At 43.9% G+C, this 19687-nt stretch overlaps 1 protein-coding gene across 1 annotated transcript; it reads left to right on the forward strand.

Moving 5' to 3' along the window:
- The first annotated feature begins 3819 nt into the window (after positions 1–3819).
- PTK6 (protein tyrosine kinase 6) lies at positions 3820–19687 on the forward strand. The gene is made up of 8 exons (XM_007059825.4): positions 3820–4186; positions 5261–5382; positions 6864–7027; positions 13060–13213; positions 15663–15824; positions 17213–17394; positions 18548–18701; positions 19500–19687. Exons 1-8 carry the CDS (start codon positions 3963–3965, stop codon positions 19685–19687), a joined length of 1350 nt encoding a protein of 449 aa, XP_007059887.3. The 5' UTR covers positions 3820–3962.

The following is a 19687-nucleotide window of genomic DNA, read 5'->3' on the forward strand; positions in this document are numbered from 1 at the left end:
GGGTCTCAGATCTGCCTGGACTTCTCCCTCTATGCCTGAAACTGCCAATTACCACTCCCCCCATTCCCCACAATTTGGACCCACTCAGATATAATTGTATTCCTGTAACCATCATCCTTCCTGACCCCTCCTGGTGTATATTATTAAGCTCTCATTTATCTGTCATATTCCTCATTTAGACTGTAAGCTCTGCAGCAGAGGGACCTGGCTTCTCGATGTTCCCCAACTGTGAAACAATAAATCATCATCATCATGGTTAATTCATACTCCAGGGAGAGCTGAGCCCTGAGCTCCCTGTCTTTTAGCACCACTTAGTGGCTGCCTGAAGCATGACATTCTTTTTATTTGTTAAATGCAAACGTTAACTGTACATTTTCTGCCTCTTTAAATACAAGTATTTTAACCAACTTTCTCTGGTTTTCTCATCAAAGTATTGGAGGAGGCTCTGTGAAGCTATTGGAAGGTTCCCCAGGAGGATCTAGGAAAGGGTCCTCTTAAAAAATAAAAACACATCAACCATGTGTATATCCATCTCTTACCCTACTTCCTATCTTTCTTGTGCATTGGGATAGTTTGCACTTGTGCCTTTAATAATGATGCTTTAAAAAAACTGCCAACTGTCTGGAACTCTTTTTCCCCTTCGACTCGCTTCCTGTGGAATTGTACCTACCAACTCCCTGCGTTTGCTAAACTCTGCCTTCTTGAAGTCCATTGTCATTATGCTGCTCTTTTCCCTCCTACCGTTTCTTAGAAGCAAAAACTCTATCAACTTCGTGATCACTTTCATCCAAGCCTCAAATTCTCAACCATTTCCTCCCTACTTGTCAGAATCCAGGGGAGAACAGCCTCTCCCCTGGTTGCTTTCTCCACCTTCTGTAATAGAAAGTTGCCTCCAGGGCATTCGGAGAACTGGTTGGATAACCTGTGGCGCTGTTGTATTATTTTCCCAACAGATGAGTGGGTAGCTGAAGTCTCCCATCAGCACCAAGTGTTCTGCTTTGGGTGATTTTGTTAGTTGTTTTTAAAAAGCCACATTCACTTCTTCTTCCTGGTTAGGTGGTCAGTAGTCGAAACCTACCATGACATCAACCTTGTTCTAACCCCATTTAGCCTTCCCCATCCATAGCCTTTCAACAGGTCTGCCTCCCATTTCTATCTTCATCTCAGAAGGAAAGATAGTAAATATGGTAAGAGCCCACTATGGCTTAACTAGGAGATCGTCAATGACCTGAAACTCAAAAAACAGTCATACAAAAAGTAGAAACCAGGTCAAATTACTCAAGCTGAATATAAAAAACAAAAACAACGCTGGCATGTAGGGACAAAATTAAAAAGGCCATGGCACAAAATAAGCTAAGGATATAAAAGGTAACAAGAAAACATCTTACAAATACATTAGAAGCTAGAGGAGGACCACTAAGGATAGAATAGGGCCGTTACTCAATGAGGAGGAGAAGACAATAACAGAAAATGTAGCAATGACCAAAGTGTTAAATGCCTTTTTTGTTTCAGTTTTCACCAAAAAAAATTAGCAGTGATTGCACCACTAAATAGTGAATATCAGTGTAAATGGGTAGGATCCAAGGCTAAAACAGGGAAAGAACACAGTAAGAATTACTTAGACGTGTTAGATGTCTTCAAGTCGGCGGGGCCAGACAAAATACACCCTATAAGACTTACAGTACTGGCTGAAGTATCTCTGAGCCATTAGTGATTATCTCTGAGAACTCGTGAAGAACGAGAGAGATCCCAGAGGACTGAAAAAGGGAAAATGTAGTCCCTATCTATGAAAAGAAGAATAAGGTCAACCCACAGAAATATAGAACAGTCAAGTATCAGAGGGTAGCCATGTTAGTCAGTATCCACAAAAACAACAAAGAGTCTGGTGGCACCTTAAAGACCAAAAGATTTATTTGGGCATAAGCTTTGCGTGCATCTGAAGAAGTGGGTGTTTTTTACCCACAAAAGCTTATGCCCAAATAAATCTGTTAGTCTTTAAGGTACCACCAAACTCCTTGTTGTTTTTATAGATCAGTCAGTTTAACTTCAGTACCCAGCAAGATAATGGGAGCAAATCATCAAACACTTTGTAAGCACCTAGAAGATAATAAGGTGATAGTAACAGTCAACATGGATTTGTCAAGAACAAATCATGTCAAACCAACCTAATATCCTTCTTTGGCAGGGTAACAAGCCTTGTGAATGGGGGAAACAGTAGCTGTGATATACCTCAACTTTAGTAAGGCTTTGGATACAGTCTCACATGACCTTCTCATAAGCAAACCAAGGAAATATAGCCTAGACAAACCTACTATAAGGTGGGTGCACAACTGGCTGGAAAATCATACTCAAAGAGGAGTTATCAATGGTTCACAGTCCAGCTGGAAGGCCATATCGATGGGGGTCCCGCAGGGATTTGTCTGGAGCCTGGTTCTATTCAATATCTTCATAAATGATTTGGATAATGGCACAGGGAGTACACTTATAAAGTTTGTGGATGAAACCACCCTGGGAGGAGTTGCAAGTGCTTTGCTTTGGAAGCCAGGATTAGAATTAAAAATGACTTCCCTGTGCCTCGGTTTCCCCTATTGCTGGACTGTGAACCATTGATAACTCCTCTTTGAGTATGATTTTCCAGCCAGTTGTGCACCCATCTTATGTAGGTTTGTCTAGGCTACGCATTTTGAGATCTGCAAGTGAAAAGCCCTGTATGGACCCCGTCCAGTACCCAGCAAAGTCAACAGGAAGTGTTCCATTGACTTCAACGAGAATTGGATCAGGCCCCATAAGAGGCACAGGGTAGGGGGATCCCATGAAAGTGGGACCGCACATACAGCTGAGTGGCTCTTATGAGGCAGTTATTACATATGGCACATAACGGTGCAAGGCAATATCCTCCTGGCCTCTGTTTTGGGGCATGAGAGAGACATTGACCACAGCTCCTTGCCCCAAAACAGAGGCCAGGATATTGCTTTACACCCTTATGTGTCATGTGTAATAACTGCCTTTTTAACATGCGTGAAATCCTCAGGCTAACTCAAGAATCGCCACTAACCCTCTAAAATTCCATTTTATTCCCTATTCCCTTCCCCTTTGCCTCTTTCCCCATTTTCTCTCTCTTCCCTTTCCTCCCTGTTTAACCTCCTTGACCCTCATCTCTCTCTATAAATTCCTCTCCCTCTCTTGTCTTCTAGCATCTCTGTTTTCCCCCCTTTCTCGCCCCTTCCCCTCTCCCATGTAGCAGTCTACGGCTGGGTGAAATTCACTCATGGGACGGCCACACTGCAATCAAGGGGTGTGCTTGCAATCTAGCTAGCTTGGGGACCAATAGCAATGAAGCCATGACAACACGGCTAGCCACCCAAATGATACCTCAGGTTCCAGGTGGGCTTGTATAGCCCGGGATGAAGTCCGTCCTGCCACAGCGTCACTGCTATCTGTATGTGAGTGAGTTAGAGTAAAGGTAGGCCCTGTATGTCTGCACATGGCAATCACACCTCCCAACTGCAGTGCAGACGTACCCTAAAGTGAAACCTCATCGGTCACGCATGGCCCCTCCGCCTCTGGCCTTTAGCTAGGCAGCCCTGCTTGCTTCACAGGATTGGTGCCTTGCACCCACCTGAAACCTAGCAGTAATTCACTTGGCTTCCTTCTGTCCTTTTGTTGCCAAAAGAGGCGTGGCTTAAGGGCAGGGCTGCAATTTAGCTATAAAGAACATGATGTGCAGAGGGCGTTTTGCAAAGTCTGCTCCTGGCAGGTACCATCTGACCTGCCTCCAGTGAGATGAGTTGGCAGAGTTACACAGACACCTTTGGAAGGCAGCAGGAGACAAGCATTCCAGGGCTGCTCGGCACAGCTGTTTAAAGAGCTCATGGCTGGAAAACTATGAGAACCTCGTTGACCTTGGCTCTGCTGCGGGGAGACCTAACTTCTGCCATAATTCAGCTCCTCCACCCGGCAGCATGAATTCCAGGCTTGGAGCCAGTCCTCTGTACACCAGCCTCTGGGACTTTGATGCCAGGACACGGACAGAAATCAGCTTCCGGGCAGGAGACCTATTCCAGGTCATCAGGCAAGAAGGAGAATGGTGGTGGGCCAAGAAAGTCGATGGCTCGAACAGGATCCTAGCCGAAGGTTATGTTCCTTACAATTATTTAGCTGAGCAGGAGACCATGGAGGCAGAACCGTAAGTAAAACCCCGCTGGGGTCAGGAATCGTAACCACTGTTTAATGCTGGAAGATCAGAGGGCTTTGCATTTGTTAGCCAAATGGCAGTTTAGCCAAGCCAAGGAATTTTGTGTCCAGTGTCTGAACCTGATCCATAGATACTTGTTTCTCTAAAGGAAACTACCGCCCTTTTACAAAGGGTTAGGTTACAATGAAACTCCGGGGCAGCATCCCACAACGCAAGGCCCAAGAGAACCTATGTCTGACACCCATATACCCAGCACTGGATGACAAGGACAGCCTCTGGACAGGGAAGTAGGGAGGACTAGATATCTAGGGCCTGAGTCATGGGCATGCTCTGGCTGCCTTTGTGCCATGCCAGTGACCCAGAGCAGGCATAACCTTAGGTCAACAAGCTTCATTTATGGCTGTTTTGCCTCACCAATGTGGTGCAAAGCAGGGGAAGGGTCCTGGGAAGCCTGAACCCCTACTCTTTGGCTGTGAATCCCAGAGAGACATTAAAGGTATATATGAAAAGAGGGTGGGAATGCCACTTCCCACCAATGACTGGCTGATGCTCTTTGTTAACCAACTGCTGTAACTTAACTAACTTGTAAAGCGAACTCATCCTTAGGGTTAATGGGGCCCAGTGGCTAGTGCAGCCTGGACCCCAGTGATGAACTAGTGGGGTCCTGTGGAATATAATTAGCCAGCAGGTAAGCCAGCATGAGGAAGCTCTCCAACAGCAGCCACCCTGGTGCTAAACCTCATGGCATGAATTTATGTCCAGGGAGTTCGGATCTGGGTGCTCCCCAAAGACAATGCAACAATCCCAGAAGAAGTCATAGATGCAGAAAGAGACTGAACCTTCCTTAGCTTGGGGGATGTGTTTATGGAGCGGGGGGTAGAGTCCTGTCCACTGAAGCAGGTTCTTTGTGATTTGGGGGATGCAGAACAGCAACACAGCGAAGTCTCTCGCTGGCCATGGAGTTGTTTCAATAGAGCTAGCTAGGTTGATGCAGAGATCCCTGTGCGTGCTGACGCTCTAGAGAGACTCCATCTCAACACAAGTTTATTTTCTCTCCTCCTCCAGCTGGTTTTTTGGGCAGATCTCGCGTTCTGAGACTTTACAGAGGCTGCTGTCGGATAAGAACAAGACCGGGGCCTTTCTAATCCGAATCAGTGAGAAAAAAGATGCTGAATACGTGCTTTCAGGTAAGTCAAGCTATTTCTCTCCCTCCTTCTGACCCACTCTCTGTAACAAGACACCAGCCCTTTTGCTTAGACCTCTGAATACGGAATTTCCTCTTCTGGACTATTGAGCAATTTCACAGGAGCCAGCCATGCTAAAGAGACAATATCCATTTTTTTGAATTGGCTAAATTGGAAGAACCTTCCCCTTTCGGATAGAGTGCCCTTTCATTCAATGGTATGTCTTGATTTCTTTCTTTAATTCCTTTGTAATAAGTAAGGGGTTTTTTTCTGCTCCACCTGTTCCTATTAATAAGGCATTTTCCTGTGAAATTGTTTAGCTTGTTACTCCAGGGAATAGGTGAAACTGACCATAAACAAAACTTTGTCAGATGCTGAAAATACGCTAATACCTCTTCCACCCATTTCTTTCACAGCTAGCGAGCTGGGTAGATACAAACATTTTGGAAAGAAGTGTGCTCAGCAGGCTGGCGTGTCTCTTTAAGAAACCACATGTGACCACTTTCCATTCCATAGTATAGAAATCACATACTTATTCCCCTCCTCCATCCCAGATCACACGCATTGCAAGTTGTTCCTTTGAGCCAACTGCTCGGACTGCTGCTAGAAATGGGGATTCTGAGCCTCTCTGTTACAGGAAGACAGTAGTAAAGTTTACAACGTGCAATTCCTACGGTTAATCTCCTGCGGCTGCACGAAGCCTCAGGACAATACCTACCAGGAAACAGAGCAAAAATAACGCAGATGTTTGCCAGGAATGAGTGATTTAAGTTAAGGTCAGGGCCTTAAATGTAAACATGTATTTAAACCTAAAAAACCCCCATAGTTCCAGCTGAAATCGGGCTGGCTTGTGAGTTCCAGGAAGACTTGTGGGAGAGCATGTGTCTAACAGAGGTGTGCATTGAGTCAGTGTGCAGCAGGGAACAAGGATCAGAAACACAAGATAAGAGGACACTGGATTCTGCTCTGTAAGCATTGGCAGTGTTTGAAGGGAACTGACCCACTAAAATTCCTGAATGCATTGCTAGTCATCATTAATACACATTCTCGTTAGCTACATATGTGGTTTATTTCCGTACCCGGAGTGAGCAAGGTGCTTTATAGCCACTGTTAGAGGTGTTCTCTGTCTCCAGGGGTTACAATCGCCATTACACCAAGGGCCTTATTTCCAAAGGTGCTGAGCACCCACAACTCTGGAGTCAATGAGAGCGACAGATTGTTCAGCACCTCTGACAGCCGGGCCTTAAGTTAAAGCAAATTGGTGATTTTAGTGAGGGATCACCACATTCGATTCTGAAACCCAGGTGCAGGAGGTAGGCAGACCCTGAACAAATCCAAACCTTTCCCCCACCAGTGACAGGTGTGTGAGGAATGACTTCTTGCCTCCTGGCATGCTGTCGGTTACTGGCACAGGAAGGTAGCAACACATTTAATGACTGTTTCGCATTGTGTGCTCCTTCTGCCTCTCCTCCTTGATTTCACAGTTCGGGATGACTCAATTGTGAGGCACTACAAGATCTGGCAGAACCCCCAGGGGAACCTCTACATGAACGTGGTGTTCTCCTTCCCTGATCTGCGCAGCCTGGTGGAGCATTACAAAGCGAAGAACCTCTCCCACGGCCTGAGACTGACCATCCCCTGCTGGAAGGTAAATCTGAGCCAGCCAAGAACTGCCAGGATGATGCTTGTGGTGGGAACGTTAGTTGGTGAGTGGGTCAGGATATGGCAGGGCAAGCTTGATGTCTTCTTGCATGCAGGCCTGGAGGTCAGATGGGCTCAGTACAGGGTTGACTGAGTGAAATACTATGGCTTGTGTTACACAGGAGGTCAGATGGGCTCGATCACAGGGTGAAATTCTCTGGTTTGTGTTGTTCAGGAGATCTTAAAATCTATTAGTTAGACCGGGGACTTGAAATCAGAAGACTTGGATGCTATTCCTGACTCTGTCACTGACTCTTTGGGCAAGTCCTGAAACCTACCTGTGCCTCAGTTTCCCAATATGTAACATGAGGAGAATAATACCCACTTTTGTGAAATCATTAGGAGGCAGATGCCATCTAAGCACCGAGGGCCAGATTTCAAAGGTATTTAAGTGCCTGGAGATGCAGATAAGCACACAGTAGAGTTTTCAAGAGCTGGTAAACAGGTTAAGCCCCTAACTCCCATTGAAATGAATAGAAGTTAGATGCCTAATCTGTTTAGGCATTTTTGAAAATCCCTCTAGGCACTTACCTGCATCTTCAGGTGAGTCAATACCTTCGCAGATCTGGCCCTATGTATTCTTATTGTTAGGTGATACGTGAGTTGGCACACTTATACCATGAGAGAGATACCATGGTCTAGATCCTGCCATGAGTGCAGGGGACTGGACTAGATGACCTCTCGAGGGCCTTCCAGTGGTATAATTCTATGACTTCAGGAACTCAGCCAGAGGTTATGAGTCTATTATAGGAGTGGGTGAGGTTCCGTGGCCTGCGATGTGCAGGAGGTCAGACTAGATGATCACAATGGTCCCATCCGACCTTAAAGTCTATGAGCTATAAGAGCCACGAGAATGATTAAAGAATTGGATAACATGCCTTATAGTGATAAACTCTAGGAGCTCCATCTGTTTACCTTAACAAAGAGAAGGCTAAGGGATGGCTTGATCACACTCTGTACGTACCTGCATGGGGAACAAAACTTTGACAATGGGCTCTTCAGTCTAGCAGGCAAAGGTATAATGAGCTATTGGAAAGCTGTTGAAGTTAGACAAATTCAGATTGTAAATAAATCATCTTTTTTTTTTTTTTTTTTACCAGTGGGACACCTTACCACGGGCTGTGGTGGAGTCCCCATCACTGGCCAGTTTAAAATCCAGATTGGATGTTTTTCTAAAAAAATATGCTCTTGTTCAAACAGAAATTAATTCAGGGAAGACCTATGCCCTGTCTTATCCAGGAGATCATGCTTGTTAATCACAATGGTCCTTTCTGGCCTTATAAATCTGCGAATGAGTAAATAAATCAGCCCCCAACACAGAAATGCACACTTAGTGTCAACCGAACACTGCCCTCTAGTGACTGCACGTATATTATATGCTCCTGGGGGAATTCTGCCCCACTGCGCACACACAGAATTCATATCCTCTGCAGATTTCTTTGCTTCCCCACACAAAAATGGAGAACCAAAGAAATCTGCGGGGGACACATGCCCCTTCCCAGGCAGCCCAGATATCTCTCTTCGAGCACCTGGAGCAACTGGTGGAGATCACTGCTGGGGGTGCGGGGCTGGGCGTGTGTGGGGAGACATCAATCACCACCAGGCGGACGGGGCTGGGTGTGCGTGTGACTGAATGAGCGCGAAAGGCTATTGCAGCACACCCCGCATGGAGGGATAGAGCTTCAGGTTGTTTGGAGGTAGGTTCAAGGCAGGCTTTATCCCCTCAAGAAGAGCAGAAAATGTAGCAGCCTGCCTGCTTAGTTATTAATGTTCCTACTGTTGTTATTGAATTGTTCCCATTCTTAATCAATTCCCCCAGCAGCATAAAACAGGTGTAAAAGTTGTAAGGCTCCATTACATTGCCAGGGTGGTGTAAAGGCACTTTATTGTAAATGACAGGAAGGGAATCCTCAGCTAGGAAAGATCTATGTGGTCTCTTGCTTTTTTCCGCTGCCCTAGTGGCACAATGGGATTAGAATACAGCTCAGAATCTATTTTATTTACCTATTTTAAAAAAAGACTTTGAGGGCAAATAAAACATTTGTCAAGCAGTCAATAAAATGTCAAAACAGTTAGACCTAAGCACTTCCCGAAGTAGCCAGCCAGGTCCAGATGAAGTTACCAAAGGGATATTCATTCTTGTGCATGACGTGAATGGCTTTCACATCCTGCATCGAAAACAGCTACGCCACCTTCTCATGCTCGAGAATTCCCTGCAAAACTGCATGCGGAGGGGGACAAATCATTTTGCGCGTCCTGCAATCTTGTTCTCAATCATGACCGACGGTCTGTAATTTGTTGATTATTTTGCCTTAAAAAAAACCCCCAAACTGAAGGAAGATACGGCTCAAGAGGAAGGCAGAAACAAGTACACTGAAAAACAAAACACAGGTGGAGAAAGAATGTGTGGAGGTGAGTGAAAATATCAGAAAATGTTATAATACAGAAAAATAAGATAAGTAGCTTGGAAGAGCTATAGCAATGGGGTCTCTTCACTTGCTCAGAGATCTGGAATTGACAGCTCTGGTTTTAAACTTTTTTTAAGTGATGACTATGGTCAGTTTTCTGTTGATGATAATACACTTTACACTGTCACTTTTGCACTTCCACGTGATGTTCTACAGTCGATTGTAATTTAATAATGCACTTTTGTTATTGAGTGTGAGTCTCCTTGAATAGAGGCATAAGCCAAATAACTAAATATTATAATATATATGTAATCATATGATCATTTACTATACTATAAATCGAAATTAAAATCTAGACATTTGGAACTAAATATAACGTGAATAAATGTATTAATCTAAGATTAAAGACGTTACATGGATAGTAAACACTGGTGCTCACTCAAGACTCACCTAACTTCTCTACTTTCAGATTTGTATAGCATGAGTGAAGACACTAGCGGGTGCCAACATCCCTATGTCAAAGACGGACCACCCACTTGTGGGACAATTTCTTGACAGCAGGGTCTAGAATGGTGGTGCAATTCCTGATAGGACACAACTGACTGAGTCATACTCACCTGAAGTGTACCTCAAAGAAAAGGAAAACTTAAAACTGAAGCTTAAAGACAAGAAAATCGCCGTTATCTTTGATGAATGTTGTGATGATGAGGCAAGATCAGTTCTGAATGTACTGTTTACACCATTACAACCTGCTTGCCGTGGGCATGTTAACTCTCTTTTGGTGGATAAAGGGTTTTTAGATGCTGTTAATCAGTCAGCTGTTTCACAGGCTGTAGTCAAAGCAGGAAATTAGTACCAGCTTGATTATGAAAATGTTTTAGTAATTGATACTGACAATGTTAGTTACATGAAAAAGGCATTTGATTCTACACTGTTTCCAAATACTGTGCATATCACCTGTTTAGCACGTATTGTTAATTTAATTGGTGAATCATTTAGAAAGCCTTTTCAGCTGATTGAGACATATGTAAAGTGCTTTGAAAACATGTTCTATAACTCTGGTAGTAGGAAAGTGAGGTACCTCCGTTTCATGAACCAGAAACTACAAGAGGAGTCTCCAGATGCAAAAGCATCCATGCCTTCTAGCCCGGGTAAAACACACTGGAACATCTGGTTCCATGAAGTTCAGTATCACTCTAAGAACTTTCAGTTCTACAAAGAGTTCTTCAGTGAAGAGAGCAACAGCATCTCCTCAGTTTCTGTGCAAACTATTCAGAAAATGCTGAATGACCCAACTAAATATGTGTTATTGAAAGTACAGATCACTTTTCTAGCACAGAAAGATGAACAAAGTCTGTTTAAATCTGGCATTTGAGAGCAGGAAGCCTTGCACTGTTAAAGCATTTGACCTTCTGGAAGAACAGCAGATATATTTCAGTTCACATCTAGAGCTCCCTTGAGAAAGCACCTCAGAGTTTTTCAAATTTCGGGAAAATTTATCTCCTGTTGAAAGACTAGCCTTTCTAGGTCTCTTTAAAGAGCCAGTCCATGAAGCTTCTTAAAAGCTTGACAAATATTTGTCCTTTGGACAACGAGGTTTGAATTTTATGAAGGCTTGTAGGTTGTTTGATCCTTATTGTGTTTATATCTTGCCAGTACACTGTGTGAGTATTTTCAAGCAATACCTGGTTTTTCTGAGGTACCTGAACAGGAGCTAAAACTGTACAAGGAAAAGATCGTGCTTGAAGCTATTCAAAGTAAACCTATTTTTGTAGACCTCCAAGTGTTTTTGCTGTCGGTGAAAGAGAGGATTCCAAATATTGCCAAATTGACCTTGAATTATATAAATGCTGTCTCAAACCCTGCAGATGCAAAAAGAAGTTTTTCACTGTACAATTTGATCCTTTCAGCAAGAAGGAAATCACTAAGTGAGAAAAACTTGAAGGCTCTTTGTTTTCTGTACTATAATGTAAATAAAAATACTGGATTATACTGAAATGCAGGACAATGATTAGCAAAATTGAATGACTTTCATGTGTGAAAGTCTGAGCAATTTAAAATGACATTCTACATTATTTTTATTTTGCTGTTTGGTGTTCTGTAATATAATTTACATGAAAATCCAGAATTATAAGTGGAATGCAGGGTATTGGTTACCAAGTATTTGCAACGTAACTTTCATGTGTTTAGGTAATGCTGGATTGTTGTGACTTTTTTCTGTATTGCAGTTTAAATAAATTACTAAAATTGAAACTGGCATGATTATGTTGCGTTATTTTGACAAATAAAATATGCAGAATTTTGCAGAATTTTTAATTTTTGGTGCGGAATTTTTAATTTTTTGGCACAGAATTCCCCCAGGAATAAAATTATACGAGTTCTTTCAATGCTGTATATACATCCTATTAGTCACTGCCCATTTTGTAAGATCAGCAACTATAGAAATCAAATTTGCTTGGCAAAAATAGATCCCTGGTGTAAATATTGAAGTCAGGGGAGTTACCCTCAGAATTATGTTGGCAAATTAATGCATAAAAATATCAAGAAATGGCAAAGGAGACTGAAGGAGCAAGGTATCAGGAGAGCATCTCGGCTTGGCAGGTGGTTTGGATGTATATTGGAGCTTTGTGGGGGTGGAAGATAGATACAGACCCCCAGATACCACTTGTATGTCATATGACTAAGGAAGCATGTAGCATCTCTTACGCTCACCCAGTGACATGGAAATAGCAGCTGATACGTAGACCATTCCTTAACACCTTCACTGCTGCCTGTGCACACATGCCTCACTACAACAGAAGAAGGATGCAATGAAGAAGCCTTGTCTCATAAATAGGACACCTGTACAGAAGTCAGCCAAGCCACCAGCTTTTGCTTCATAGATATTCATATTGCAAACCTTGAGATTTGGCAACAAAAAAATCATAGATTTAACCCTAGGGGGGAAATCATTTCCAATTGTGACTATGTCACGTAGGCTGCAGTTAGGAACTTAGCCTGGAGTGCACCTTTGCTCTCTAGATAGTGAAGTCTCATTTCTTTTTGAAATGAAAAAAAAAACACTTTTGCTTGGTGAAGTGGCATGGGGTTTATGCTTGTAGACACTGCCTTTCATGTTGCAAAAGAGAAAGTAAAGAAAGAGAAGGTGGCATTTTTGCAAGTGGAGAAACGTGTGTTGCCCTGCCCCCAAATGGTCTAATTGTCTAGGTGCTCACACGGCTTCCCTCAATGTGGTCTGCAAAACATCTCCATGGTATCTGAGCACCTCCATGGTAATGACACATTGGAGGAGCACCGTATTCTGGAACATCTTGGTGTCACTGAGTGGTGTAGAGTGAATGTAACACCATTTCTCTGGCTGTATAATCCCATTGATCACCCTGATCGATCGGTCCATCAGCCCTCGCGGAGAGCACCGATCACAACAGAGAGCACCGATTCATGTTCTGGCCAGTCCTTCAGCCACCTGCTGGCCAGGCAGTCAGTGGCAGATGTATATCTCCATTATTTCCCCCGATGGACTTTCTCAGGCTGAAACAGTATAAAGTTGTTTTGTTGTTGTTTAATCTAGCAAGAACAAGAGCCCCTGCCTCACTGGGATGAATGGGAAAGACCCAAAGAAGAATTCAGTCTGGTCAAGAAGCTGGGAGCTGGATACTTTGGAGAGGTCTATGAAGGATACTGGAAAAACAAGGTCAAAGTTGCAATTAAAACAATCCCCAAAGGTGAGAGCTTTTCTTCTGGAGGAATGTTTGTATTCTTTATCTAGAGAGGGTAGCAGTGGCTTGTCTTCGATCTGCTGCTTCAGCTTCCCCCACTGTCTGGCTAGTCTCAACCCCTGGCCAAACCAAAACTCTACCCTTTTCAGGATAATGAGAGTCCATTGAAAACAAACAGCTGTTCTAACGCAAGTCTAAGCCTTCACCCCCAGTCCAGTGGTTCTCACGCAGCCCTCTCCTGAACAAAGAACATACCCCTCCCATGGTTCCAGAGCCTTGCCTGCTTCTTTGGCCTTTTTCCTGGATCTTTCTCAGACTGCTTCCCACAGCCCCTCCTAGCCTCCTTCCCTGATTTCCTCTCAGCAAAGACCCCAGTCACTGCGGCAGCAGGCCTCTCCTACCTGTCAACAGAAGATTATTATAGGCAGGAGATTGGAAAAAAAAGAGAATTTATATTCCAGCTCCCTTTCCCAGCATTCTTTTCTCTAGCCTATAATTGCAAGGGTGCCTCCAGGAACTACAACTCCCAGAATGCCTTGTTGCATGGGTAGGGTTGTATCACTGTAGACATGCCTTCCACTCTGTGGTAGAGGATCATCAGTCGTCGTTGCTGGGTTTTTTTAAGGGCAGTGAAGAAATGCAAAATATTTGTAACCACTGTGGTTATGGTGCAAACTCACCCCCACCCCTGAGGTTTGCCTTTATCCTTGACTTATATAATAACAAAGCCCTTGGCAGGCCTGTATCTAGAACATGAACTGTAGCCCCAACTCCATTCTGAGCAGGCTTTTCCTAGGGTTTCTCTCTGAAAGGCCTTCCTCCTGCTTTGTCTGGCTCCAGAAAAGCTACCCTAGGTTAAAACCCAGCCAGGTCTATGGATTTTAGTGTGTTAGCCTGCATCTTGATGAGTATTGAGAGACCTTTTCACTTGTGTTAAGCTAATTGAGCCAACATTATTGAAAAACCACTTCCTTTGTGCCCATCAGGACATGGCTTTGTAGTCCTGAGTGGGAGATAATAGGTCCCACTTGGTCCAGCTGCCAAAATGAGTCACTAAAGTCCCATGGCTCCATGCAGGGTCCTAAAGCTGATACCAACGTTGGCCATTTTGCCATACTGGGTATGGTGGGTCCCGCGCTTTTAGCCGAGGGCCCCGCTAGTGGCCCGGGAAGGTGATAGAGGAGAGAAGCGGGGAAGGGGTCTGGGCTTGCTCCTCACTTTGAGCCCCAGCCCCTCTCAACCCCTGTAGGTTTCTTACCCTCTTCCCCTTTGGGTAGGGTTACCCTCAGTCCTTGACACTCGGAGAGGGAGTCTCCCTGCCCTCCCTTCCTCCAGTTCTCTGGTCTTTTAATTCTCAGCAACACACCTCCAAACTCCAGTCCTCTCTCCTTCCTCACACCACCCTGTCTGCCTGAAGCAGGGTTTTTTTTTATTAGGTTCCTGACAGGGCCCTAATTGGCTACAGGTGCTCCAATTACCTGTAGTAAGCTTCCCTACTCTACAGGGAACCACCCCTTAATTAGCCTAGGGCTTACGCCTGCCCACTTCCCAGCCCCCAGTAAGATTACTCTCCCACTGCTCCTGGGCCCTGCTGCATCACACCAGTCACCGTATTGGTATGCTGAGAGGTACGGGTGACTGAATGGGTCACAAACCTCTTTGAGATGGGGTGCAAACGCACCCTTCAATTAACACAACTCTCAGGATAAATTAAGCACAAGCGCCTCCCCTAAGACAACGGGGGGAAGAGGTTGTGAACTCACCCAGGAGTTTTAAACTGGGTGGGCAGAGTAGAGGGGCTTTTGACTGAGGTGTGTGTGTGAAGGGAGAACACACAGAAACTAAGACCACATAGAAGAGAGAGCAGCTGAGGTAAAAATCCAGAAAGCCAGGCAGTAGCCTGTGAGCACAATGTGACCCTGGAAAAGCTAGAGAAAGAGCTTTTGAGACTGGTGTTGGCTAAAAAGGCTTGGGGCTGTAAGCTAAGACACTGCTCCTTTTGTTCTTGACTTCTCCTGCATTTGGAGAAGCAGGACTTTGGGCTTTGTACTTTGGACTATTTCCTTATAAACAAATAAGACTGCATCAAAGAAAATGCCAGACTCCATCAATTTCTGCTTCCAGCTGGAAATCCTCACGGCCCCGAAATTTGACTAGCTGCTTAGGTTGAAAAGGGGCAACAGTATTAACATTGTCACCTCAAGAGTAACACCAGAGACTAGCTCTGTGAAAAGCCCCATTTTAGGATTCCGCATCTCTCATCTACAAAGGGGTGTTAGAGGAACAATTTCTTTGTCCAAGTATTCGAAGTTGCTTTATGATGGACATGAATGCCCATGTCTCCATATCTCTTAGGTTTCTGCCAGTAGCCTTGGAAGAGGTAATTCAATGTTAAGATCTCTATTAAAGCACCTCATTCCTTTCCATTCTCTTTTCTTACACGGGTCCTTTGCAGCTGACCTGACGTACCAGGCCACTTTTAAGAATGAAACTGAGGTAATGAAGAATCTGAGGCACAAGCACATCCTCTCCCTCTATGCCATATCTTCTGTTGGAGACCCTGTCTACATCATCACCGAGCTCATGCTCAAAGGAAACCTGCTAGATTTTCTCCGAGGTAAGGCAGGGTAGTGGTGCTCCCAGATGACTTCAAGCCATGGCGAGTGGAGAAAGAGGTTTGATCTTCAAGCCACCCTCTCCCTTCTTCCATAACTTACAGCAATGATACAAGCTTCGGTTAAAAAGAGGGCACTGGAGGATGGATCATAAAAACTAGAGGATGATCTCCCGGAAGAAGCTATCTCTGGAACAAGTATGACTGATCGAGTAGTAGGTGAAGCCAATGGCAGCTCTGGTTGTTCAGGCAGTAGCTGTCTCATGTAGGGCTCCCAACAACTGAAGCCTCCAAAGTAATTGGTGTCCATTTTTTTAAATGGTGGTCTAGTCTCTTAGGAACCACAGATACCTCAAGGTTCTGGGATTAAGCAGGTAGAAAGTGACCCAGCTTTCACTTTTTGAAACCGCCTAAGTGTCTTAAGAAGCTAAGTCTCTCGTTGGACTCCTAAGGTCCAGATTTTCAAAGGTATTTTAGGTCCCTATACCCATGGGAGTTAGGTACCTAAATACCTTTGCGGGTCAGAGCCTAAGTCACTTTTAAAAAAGAAATTTAGGGTCCTAAGTGACTTTGTTGCTTTTGAAAATTTTAGCCCAAGACAGTTGTGGCGGGAAGATACTAAACCCATGTCAGTGATTACCTTATACTTTTCGATGGTGGAGATAATTTAATTGTGGGGAAAAGTCAGAGGCACAATTTCATCCTTGCTCTCCATCCATCATTGGTTTTAACAACAGCAGGGATGGAATTGATTCACTAAGTTCAGTGATGTCAACTTTTGTCATCCAAGGAAATGCAATACAGAGATCTATTGTGTTGGAGCAGGAGGTGTTTCCAGAGATATTTTGATTTTTTTCCCCCGATCTTTGGATACATTTACATTGTTGGGAGAATAAATAGTTAAAATTTACGCTAGTAGGAAAAAAAACAGTAAAAATTTGCTGATTTTTTTCAATATTTTTCCTATTGTTTTTATCAAAGTTGGAAATTTTGTCTAAATTTCAAAATTTGAAAAATGTCAAGTTAAAATCTCTTAAAATTGGATACGTTTATGTCTTTGGAATTCTTCTTTCTATCTTTCTTTCTCACATGCTTCAACTTGTCAAATACAAAACCGAGCCTATTTTATCAGATGACGGAAGAGGTATTAGATTTACTGCTCTACCTCTGGAACTCTCTCTGGAACTTTTTGACTGAAATTAAATTTAACACATGAGCATGCTCTTACCCCTTTGTGACTTCTACACAGGCTTCCATGACCAGCTAAGATCTTGCTTTGCCTTTTTACCACAGTGTGCCTTCCACCATCCAGAGCTATTTTCCTGTCTTTAATCTACATGGCCATTGGAGCTAGATAATAATAGAAGGATCTTTTGTTCACTTTTTATCAGAGTCAGAAGGAGAGCATCTGCAAACGACTGACCTGGTTGACATGGCATCCCAGGTGGCTGATGGGATGTGCTACTTAGAGTCTCAGAATTTTGTTCACCGAGATTTAGCTGCTAGAAATATTCTTGTTGGAGATAACAACATCTGCAAAGTGGGTGACTTTGGCCTGGCCAGGCTTATTAAGGTATTGTAAATCAACTCAGGGCTGACAACGGTTGGTTTGGAAGGGGGAAGTAAGGAAATGTGATTGCTGGACCCTGATGAACCCTCAGTGAGCTTATGATAACATAATTGTGTGGGAGGGATAGCTCAGTGGTTTGAGCATTGGCCTGCTAAACCCAGGGTTGTGAGTTCAATCCTTGAGGGGGCCATTTAAGGTTCTGGGACAAAAAATGGGGGATTGGTCCTGCTTTGAGCAGGGGGTTGGACTAGATGACTTCCTGAGATTCCTTCCAGCCCTGATATTCTATGATTCTATAACCATGAGCCATAATCTGCTCACAGTTACCCCCATGCAACCTGCAGATGGATTTATTCCACAGCACTCTGAATACATTCCCCTCTGAGTAATGTTAAAATGTGGCTAACTTTGGACACACAAATTAATGGAGCAACAGGCGCATTTGCAAAGGAATTCTCTCAGGGCCTGATTCTGCAATCCATTCTCATGTAGGATTGTGTTTACTCATGTGAGTAATTCTATTCAACTCAGGCAGTGACAAGAGGTGAGGAAGGATTGTAGAATAAAGCTGGCTGGAATGGATCCAATGATCAGTAGATGGGAGAAGCTTTCCACAGCAGGTGCTGCTCAATCCCGAAACAACACTGACGACAAATACACTAACGATCCCTTAAAGCCAAATCCCTCCCAGTTTTCTGTGGTTGCAGAAGGCCTGGGAGCTGCTGAACCAGTATGGTTGCACTGGTCAAGAGTTGGGGGGAAGGATATGGAGACAATGTGGGATGTGAAGCCATCCCGTTGAGGCTCCCTGCCCAGTAGCACGTAGGGAAAAGGCCAGGGATGGAATCTCGGGGGTTGTGGGAGAATGAGAGAGTCGTGGAATATTATTCTGGGCTGACATGGACTGTGCAGAGGAGCTCCACAACTTGTGGGGGAGGGTGATTCCTCTTTTTCTGCTTTGCCCAGTTTTTCAGACTGGTCCCATGCCTGGTCCTTGGAGAGCAATTAGCCAGTCTCACCTGCTGTAAAATCCCAGTTTTGTTTCCTGCAGTCCAAACCAAATGGCACAGATTTTTGACATCTGGAGGGAGCAGAGCCCTGCTTCCAGGAGCTGTATCTACCTCTCCTTTTAATCACAAATCCTTTGTGTTTGCAGGATGATGTGTACTTGTCTGACTCCCACAATATCCCCTATAAATGGACAGCCCCTGAGGCCATTTCCCACGGACGCTATTCCATCAAGTCCGATGTTTGGTCTTTTGGGATCCTTCTGTATGAAATTATCACCTATGGACAGATTCCATACCCAGGTATTGTGCCTTATGCTGTGTGCAACTCCTCGCCATTCAGCTTAATTTCACAGAGTATTGTGGAAAGCACCTGCTTTGTGTTTGGTTTGGAGCCCAAGGTAGAGTCATCGGCAAGAAGCCGTGCTGACTGGAGCTGTGCAAATAATGGATTTTTCAGGTCACTGGCTATTCCAAAAAAGGGAAGAAAATTGTTTTGATTTTGAGCATTTTGGAAAAGTTTTAATTTTTTAAAAATAAGATAATTAAAGGAAATTTTGAAACAAAAAGACATTTCAAATGTGAAGACTGATACATTTCATTTGGAATTTTCTAAATTAAACATTTTGGTTCTTTTGGCATTTTTTAAAAGTTGTTTTCGAACAGAAACTATTTGATGAAACTGACCCGAATGCACATGGTTCGATGTTACAAAATTTGCATTCTTCACTGAAAATAAATGTCAAAAAATTTCACCCAGCTCTTGTGCTGACAAGATACACATGTTACAGGCATCAAAGCTTAGGAAAACACTCTTCTTCTGAATGCATCACAGTATAAAGCAAGGTTAAAGTCTCCTTTCTGCCCTCAGTTACACCAGCATATTTCCCGCTGACTTCCATGAGTGTAACTGAGGGCAGAATTGAGCATGGCAATTTATATTCCAGCCACTTTCCCAAGTGCATACAAATATGCTTCAAGGAGGAATAGTGGCACTTACCCCCAAAGATACTGGATTCGGGTTGTTATTCTGGCTGCACTTGGGTGACTGAAGACCCCTGCAGTTATCCTTCTAATACACTTTTTCTTCCTTATTTGTAGGTATGAGTAACAGTGAGGTTTGCAAAAAAGTCCGAACAGGTTTCCAGATGTCCCGCCCACCAAAGTGCCCACCCATGATCTATGAAACCATGCGCAAGTGCTGGCAGCTCAGTCCAGATCAGAGGCCTGACTTCCAGCACCTCAAAGGGAAACTCCACAGTTTCACGTACTACGAGAACCCAGAGTGA

Source organism: Chelonia mydas, chromosome 13 (assembly GCF_015237465.2).
Source record: "Chelonia mydas isolate rCheMyd1 chromosome 13, rCheMyd1.pri.v2, whole genome shotgun sequence".
In the NCBI taxonomy this organism is placed as follows: domain Eukaryota; kingdom Metazoa; phylum Chordata; order Testudines; family Cheloniidae; genus Chelonia; species Chelonia mydas.

What these genes read in the sequence shown, in the direction of transcription:
- PTK6 (XM_007059825.4), top strand. Translation starts at nt 3,963, where the DNA reads ATGAATTCCAGGCTTGGAGCCAGTCCTCTGTACACCAGCCTCTGGGAC. An exon ending in CCTGCTAGATTTTCTCCGAG is followed by an intron (nt 15,825 to 17,212) that starts GTAAGGCAGGGT and finishes ACTTTTTATCAG; the next exon opens with AGTCAGAAGGAGAGCATCTG. An exon ending in TGGACAGATTCCATACCCAG is followed by an intron (nt 18,702 to 19,499) that starts GTATTGTGCCTT and finishes CCTTATTTGTAG; the next exon opens with GTATGAGTAACAGTGAGGTT.